The sequence below is a fragment of the Tupaia chinensis genome, unplaced genomic scaffold, assembly GCF_000334495.1.
Source record: "Tupaia chinensis unplaced genomic scaffold, TupChi_1.0 Scaffold000360_1, whole genome shotgun sequence".
In the NCBI taxonomy this organism is placed as follows: domain Eukaryota; kingdom Metazoa; phylum Chordata; class Mammalia; order Scandentia; family Tupaiidae; genus Tupaia; species Tupaia belangeri.
The window spans coordinates 1,889,368-1,897,046 of record NW_006159856.1 but is presented as its reverse complement, the minus strand read 5'-3'; the positions used below and the strand labels follow the sequence as shown (position 1 = coordinate 1,897,046).

Genomic DNA, 7,679 nt, shown 5'->3' with positions numbered 1-7,679 from the left:
TAACAGGAAAATCTCCAAATGCTTAGAAACTGTGATAGCTGGTTTTGGGTGTCAACTTGACAGACTAAGGAATATGTAAAAATCTCATAAAACATTATTCTGCGTGTGTTCATGGGGGTGTTTGCAGAAGAAATTAATGTGAGTAGACTAGGTCTACACTGAGAGAGGATCCACCTCAATTTGGGTGTACATGAGCCAATCAACAAGAGGCCCTGAAGAGGACAAATGTGGAAGATGGATACGTATCTTGAGAGAGAGCAAGATAGACTACTCCTGCCTTGGACATTAGAAAAGGCTTGCTTGCCTTCAGATTCCAGGACTCGCACCTACCCTCCCCAAAGGGTTCTCGGGCTTTGACCTCAGACTGTGAGTTACATCAATATCTTCTCTATGTCTGAGGCTTCCGGACTTGGTACCGCTCTAAAGCAGTAACGTGGATGTCCACAAACCTTCCCATGAGAGAAGCCAGCATGTGCAAATGTCATATACAAACATATAATACGCAAATGAATCAGCCTTCTGGAAGTTTCTGTCAGGACCTCAGCGGTTATGTCAGGGTCACCTGGGGATCTGTAGACCAACCAAACCTGATCACAGGAGTAGGGAGCAGCTTGGAACAGAAATGCTGGCCAAAGGATCAGCTCTGCCTAGCTGACATAAAGCTCCTCTGAACCCCTGTGTGCTGAGGCATGGATCATGGGTTTTAGGAGAAAATGACCTAGGGTCAGCCTGAAAGCCAGTGGCTACAGGAGCCACCAGGCCATGGTCAGCCACAGTGTGGGTGTTCTCAAGAGGTCATGAAGTTCACCTGGCAGAACCCTGTAGCCTGGTTGTTCCCATATGGCCTCTCACCTCCTCCTTCTTCTGGTCCGCTTTCTGCTTGTTTTCTTGCATGAGGTTCTGCCGAGCCAGCATGGCCTCCTCGTGGCTGAGCTTTCCCTGCAGCCGCCGGCACTCACCTGCAGCCAACTCCTCTTCCCGGTCCTTTGCCTGCATTTTCTTCTGCCACTCAAGGAACTCAGAGAAGTCTCCAGCCCCATCCACAAGCTTTTCAACTCTGGGGAGATAGGGAGAGAGGTGCAACTTTTGTGATGTGGTTCATCAGGAGGCCATGGGTTGTCCTGGGGGGGTGGTAGCCCTCACAGTCATGGGCTGCTACTCACCTTCCACCTAGCTGCTCTCCCATTCCTACCTTCTGCCCACTCACCCACCATCCACCTATCCCCTCCTCTCCATCGTGTATCAGCACATCATCATACACTCCTTGTGGGACTGGTTTATCTACCTTCACTCTGTCCATCTGTCTATTGATCCACCAACCCTGTGTTCACAGTCTGCCTTTCCACCATCCTCTGCACTCACCTGCCTGTCTACTTGACTTCTGTCCAAATGCCTAGTTCCCTGTCATCCCCCTGTCCACCCATCTGTCCATATACCAACTTTGTCCACTGTCTGTCATGCCACCATCCACTCATTAACTTATCTGTTCACTCATTCATCCTCTGGTCAGCCAGTCAACCTCATATTCACAGACAGTCCAACTCTCAGATATGAAAAGACACAACTATACAGCATGGGGTAAACACAGTGTTTGTCACTGTGCCTAGAAAGGAGTCTAATGGGAGGTAACCCTAGGGAAAGTTTCGAGTAGATCAGATATTTGGCTAAGTCTCCTCTAATCGCAGTCCATCTCTCTCACTGAGCTGGGATTATCTTTGTAAGATGCAGGCACCATCCTCACATACCTTGCTTGCTGCCTCACCTCCTGCAGTACCATAGCTTGGTTATGATCCCTAAGGTCCTCTCTGCTGAGCCACTCAGCCTCCAGGCCTCTCCTCCAGGCCTTCCCTTCCAAGGTCAACTCCATGGGTGAGGCTGGAAGGGTAGCCTCAGCCTGCTGCTGCCTCACCTCTGCAACTCTTTCTCCACATGCCGCTGGTGTAAGGCTCCTTCTCGGAGGATGGTGGTAGTGTTCAGCTTGACAGGAACATTATCAGGCTGTGGGAGAGAGAAGGGGGCTGGCCATTATAAGAAGGGAGCCTTGGGAGAAGCAAGTGCCCCTCTTATCCTTCTACCCTCCACATCTGCACCCCCCACCCAGGTTCTTCCCTCTGCCCCAAGGGCGAGGTCATCCTTGGGGTCTCTGGGTCCCCCAGCTCTGGCCATCTGCACCTTCAGGGACATATCAGATGGGGAGGAGTGGGTTCCCAGGGAGAGAGCCCTGACTAGCCAGGCGTGCCCCTCACCCTGTAGAAGGTCAGCTTTGAAGTCTTTCGGATTCGGGGTGGGACTCGAAGCTGCAGTTTTTTCTTGGAGTCCTGCAGAAATCAGGGCAGATGGCAGCCTGGCACCTGTCCCCAGTAGATGCCCTCAAATACACCATGAGTGAATGGTTGGCCTCGTACCCTTGGGAGGCCTGGCCCACTTCCCTCTGTGGTAGTCTATAAGGTCTCACTCCTCCCTCCATCAAGGACAGCATTTCTGTCTTCTAAGGCCCTCCCAAATTTGGCTGGGGTGATGGACCACTAGGCAGGAACAGGGAAGACGCAGGGCTTGCTGGGCCTGGGGACAGCAGTTCCCAGTCAGGACAATTTGGCCTCGGGATTTGGCATCCATTTCCTCAGCTATTCCCTCATGACCTTTTCTAGGCTTCTCCTGGAGTCTGTATGCCCCTTGCCCAGCCTCCTGTTCCTCTGTGGACATACCCTAGGGTGGATAGTACGAGTCAGTGTGGGAGAGCATCTGGCGAAAGGCCACCACAACCCCTGGGGCAAGCTACTATGTGAGGGAGCCTGCCCCCTGGGCCTGCCCCACCTCTGTTGGATCTCGCTGCCACCTAGGCAGGCTCATACCCCTGGGTGAGCACTACCAGACCCCAGTTTTTCTTTGTCATGTTCTTCACGTTTTCTTTACTGGACAACATCCCTTGGTTTGCTTTTTTCTTACAGGAGTATTAAATACTCAGTATGGAACATCTGGAAACACCCAGAGATAACGACTGTAGGTACTTTCTTTGGTGAGCTTCCTCTCAGTGGTTTTGGATGTCCATCTACACTTGTCTACTTAGAGCACACATACCAGCAGCTCAAGGGTCACCAGGAATTGCCCCCTCTATGGCCCACAATGGGAAAAAGCTAACCAAGTAGCTCATCGTGTTGCCATTGAAATGACATTGGGAAGAACTGTCTTATGACATGAGAAAATTCCATCATGAAGCCTGGTCCTGGGGTATGGAGGTCTGGGGTTACCTGCATAGGCAGCTCCCCTCGGGACCTGGGCATGGCGCACCGCAGCTCCTCCATGTTTGCCTTCAGCAGCAGCTCCTGCCACAATAACATGGAGTTTCTAGCCCCACTCACTGTCCTTGGGGTTAGGCAGGATGAACACCCATCCAGCTTCCCCTCTTCTTCTTTCCCCTACTCCCTAACCCCACCTTCCCTTCACATGCTTCCCCTCTATAGAGGTCATTGGGAAGGCAGGGGTCACACATGGCTCACCTCAGCCTTCCGGCGATTATATCTCTTAACTATTTCCAACTGTTGCTGTTCCTTGGGCAACTGGTAAGTGCTCTGAGGGACCTGGTGGGGTAGAGGGGGAGTCCATGGTCAGCACCTGAGATTAGAGGGTGTTTAGAAATGCCAGGGTTGGGGCAGCCTCATGGCCTAGTGGTTAAGGGAGTCAGATCCCACATGGCCAATGATGCAGTTTGAATCCTGGCCCCAGCAGATCAAAAAACATGCTGGGCATGTGTGTGCACATACCTAAAACCCTGACAGGATAGAGAAGAAAGAATTGTGGTATGATCATGCCTCATTAGGGATGCTTTCTCTCTCTCCCTTTCTTTCTGTCACTGGTGAGCACACATGCTCTCTAGCAAATAAACAAATTTTTTAAAAAATGCTGAGGCTGGCACTGGCTGGATGTGGGTGAAGAGGTGGGCATGCCAGTCATCAGAAAAGTGGCCCATGAATTACCAAACAACCATGAACTCTAATCAGTGCTATGAAGAAAATGAACTGGAGTCAATGAGGAGGAAACTATATGAGGAACCCAATATAGCTGAGGGGATTCATGAGCAAGCTTCTATGAAAAGAGATTATAATGAGACCTGAAGAATGGTGGGAAGTGGGTGGGAGCTTGTGACCTCCTAACACCATCTCCTTGCCCTTCTATATAGTCTTTGGTCCTGCTGGAGAACCAGATTGGTTCTGAGAAAGAGTCCACTGCCAGCACTTTGGGTAGAGCCCGTGACTAATTAAGACATTACACCCTTTATAATGGTCAGATCAGGCAGGACCAAGTTGGTCCAATCAGACTTTTAAAAAAATATTTAATTTTATTTATTATTATCTTTTTAATTTGACCAGACACACACACACACACACACACACACAGAGCCACCAGGTCTGGCCTTAGAACCATGGTTGGCCATGTGGGAGTCTAGCACCTTAACCACCACGCCACCTGTTGGGCCCCCCAACCAGACTTTTCTAAAGAATTCTTGGTCCGTCATACTCTGGATGATATAGAATATGGCTATGAGGCCTGCATTTTTTGCTACAATGAAGAAAGTTAGCCCAAAGATGATGCTGATTCACAGAAGAGACGAGGTAGAGAGAAGCAGAGCTGAGCTCTGATCAAACTATGCCTGGAGCCTGTCCAACTTCAGTCATGAGAGTCAGCTAGTACTTTATTGTCTAAGCCAGTTGGAACTGCATTTTCTGTTACTTGCAATATAAAGCATCCTGACTGATATGCTAAGTCAGCAAGGCATTAAGAGAAAGAGGCTCTAAGCAGATGGGACAGATATGCAGAGGTCCTGAGGTGGAGACAGGCAAACTCAAACAGTCTGAGTTTCATGGCTTGATAACTTTGCTCCACACCTACTCATGGGACCACAGCAGGTGTATTGCAGGAACTCACTGAGGGGGCTCCAGGTCAGCTGGGTTTCCCTCTCTGTGGGGTATGGAAGTGGGATTCGGCAGGGTCATCAACTCTCCTGGTCTGGTCCAGCCCACACTTGGTCCTGGGAAAATCCAGCCCCCACTGGCCCATGTGGTCCATCCTCTTGGACCAGACATTCTGATGGTGGCAAGCCTGTGCCCACTGCAAATGTATGAACTCACTGGTCTCGGCTTGGCCACGACAGGAACTAGCTCAGGCACTGGAATGGCACGGGGCCTGGGGACAGTCAGGTTGAACTCCTTGGGTTTTGTGCCCTTGGTCTTTGAAACAGAGGATTGACTGGTCGTTGCTCCTTCCAATTGGTTGATCAGCTCCTGGACCTCTGGCTGCCATCTTGAAGGCAAAAGTGAGGAAGCCCTTTAGGGTCATCACCTAAGCAGGTCACTAAGGGAATGGCCTTTAGGATCTGAAGGACCCCAAAATACCTTGAGTGTATCTCAGGGTGGGGCGATAAGGAAAGCAAAAATCCTCTTCCCTGAGTGCCTGCTACCAGCAGGCACGTACCAACCACACTCCCACGTCGCATATATCAGCTTTCTCCTCGTATAGTTTAGGAAACTAAGATCTAGAGGCATTGGTGTTCCTGGGCCATGCTGTTGAATGAAGAGCTGGGAGAATGGGGATATCCCCAGTGCAGGAATCCAGAGGGCTCTGCAGATGAGCAGTAGCCAGGACAGGGAGCTAGTCTGAGCTTCAGCAGATGGCACAGGGGAAAGAAGCCAGGAGCAGGGAAGGGACGCTGGCGATCAGAAAGGAACATTTTGGAGCTGCACTGTTACTGACAGGTGGAGAGGGAGCTGTGGGAGTCGGGTGGGGCCACACCTCCCACAGGGAGCCCAGCTGTCCTAAGTATAACCTCGCCTCCTCCAGGGAGTTTAGGAAGAGTCTTGCTGGGCTGCCCCAAGGTCTGAGGCTCCTCCTTCCATGCTCCACACCCTGTGTGGCAGAGCCCACCAATACCATCATTGTTCCCTCCTGGGGAAGACAGTGTGGTTTGAATTAGCTCCTGCCAAGGAACAACAGCAAGGAATTCTCAGAAGGGTACTCCAGCGTGGGGCCAGTGTCCCACCTTCAGGGTAGATGGGGAAGGAGCAGGAGACTTGCTGTGGGCTAGTCTCAGAGCAGGCAGGGGAAATCTGGGTGTGGAGGAGCAGGAGGAGGGGAATGCTAGGCTAGGCTGTCTATGCTGAACAGCTGCTTAGAGGCAGCCCTATAGGCCCAGGCCATGGGTAGCACCTGTGGGAGGCTGCAAGTTCAGCCTGGGTGGCAGGTGGGAGGGGAGTATCAGCAGGGCCATTCCCCAATTCCTGATTGCTAGCCGTGGGATGAGTGGGACTGAGGTTTTCCCCTTGGTGAAGGGACCTCTAGGGACTTCCCGGTGCCTACGACCAGGGACTCTTTTTTCCTGCAGGAGGAGCTTCTACATCTCCCAGACCTCCAGGTCTACCACACAGAGCTGGCACCTAAGTGGTCTGTACCCAAATGGGAAGCTAAGACAGCTACCTCCAGTCCTATCAAAAGGGAAATAATGGAGGTGGGGTTCCCCAGCTGCACCCTGGCTCCAGCAAGTTCTCTATAGAGGACAAGAACAAGACCAAGTGACCATGCTGACTCCTCTGCCTATGGATCCTAGCCTGCAGTTTACCTGAGGTCTACTTGGGGGGCAAGGAGAGGTACCAAGGGCAGCTTTGGGGCAGTGGGCCTGGGAGTGGTACCCTTTGGGACACCAGAGGTTTAGGCCTGAATCCTTGAGCTTCCTCAGTTCCTCTCTCCATCCTGCACTCTTGGGATCCAGAGAGGCCAGGGGCAGGACTGGAGCCCTTGACACAGCCCCTCCTCAGAGGGTGGGCTCCAGGGTTGGCTCTTGCCTCCTGACTTCATGGACCCAAGGCCTTGAAATAAGCTCAGGCTCTCAGGCGCCATGAGCCACCAGTTAGCCCACCAAAGTGGAGGCACCATATTTTGTTCTTCCCCCACAGACTGTGGGGCCGTCCAGACTTGGTGCCTCTGAACCCCAACAGAGCAATTACTGATACTCACAGAGCTTCTGTGAGCAGGAAGGGGCATGAGGAGGCCCCTGTACCTGTGGAGGAGCCTACAGTGGGGTATAGGGACACTGTCCAGAGACCAGTAATGCCCCACCGGCCTGACCTACCTCATCAGGGGCTTGATCCAGTTCTCCTGCACGTGGGCTGTTTCATAGATGAGGCTCCACTCGTCCTTGATCCATGAGTGCAGGTTTAAGGGGTTGAAGAGGAACCTGAGGAACTGAGACAAGAGTGGGAGCCATCAGGGGCTGAGCCTTGGGCCCAGACCCTTACTTGTAGAACCCCTTGCCCGACCTGTGGGCCTTCTCACAGGGGAGAGTCAGTGCAGAGAGAGGTGGCTCTAGGACCTGGAAAGTCCCATATCCCACTCTAGGCAAGTTGGTGGAGACACACAGAAAGTTGCTCCTGGGACCAGCAGTTAGTGTAATGGCTATGTTGCTGGACTCCCATGTAGTCAACTGTGGTTCAAGTCCTGGACCTGGCAGCTTAAACTCATGCCGGGCGTGTGTACGTACGTGCGTGCCCAAGATCCCGAGAGGAGAAAGGTGGGGAAGGGATTGTGGCGTGGTCATCCCCCCTGGGGGGTGATTTCTCACTTTCTATCTTTCTGTCTCTCTCTGTCTTTCTGGTGAGTGCACGCGCCCTATAGCGAAAACCTCTCAAAAA

General features: G+C 52.1%; 1 protein-coding gene across 2 annotated transcripts in view; it reads right to left on the bottom strand.

Annotated features, from left to right (window-relative positions):
- CFAP99 (cilia and flagella associated protein 99) overlaps positions 1-7,679 on the bottom strand; it is a 71,431-nt gene that overhangs the window by 8,868 nt on the left and 54,884 nt on the right. For both annotated transcript variants that reach the window (XM_006152957.2, XM_014589524.1), the window contains 7 exons: positions 7,121-7,233; positions 5,127-5,298; positions 3,498-3,578; positions 3,249-3,323; positions 2,247-2,318; positions 1,910-1,998; positions 853-1,057 (listed from right to left, as the gene is read on the bottom strand). In XM_006152957.2, coding sequence (XP_006153019.1) covers positions 853-1,057; positions 1,910-1,998; positions 2,247-2,318; positions 3,249-3,323; positions 3,498-3,578; positions 5,127-5,298; positions 7,121-7,233 — 807 coding nt within the window. The remainder of the gene's footprint in view (positions 1-852; positions 1,058-1,909; positions 1,999-2,246; positions 2,319-3,248; positions 3,324-3,497; positions 3,579-5,126; positions 5,299-7,120; positions 7,234-7,679) is intronic.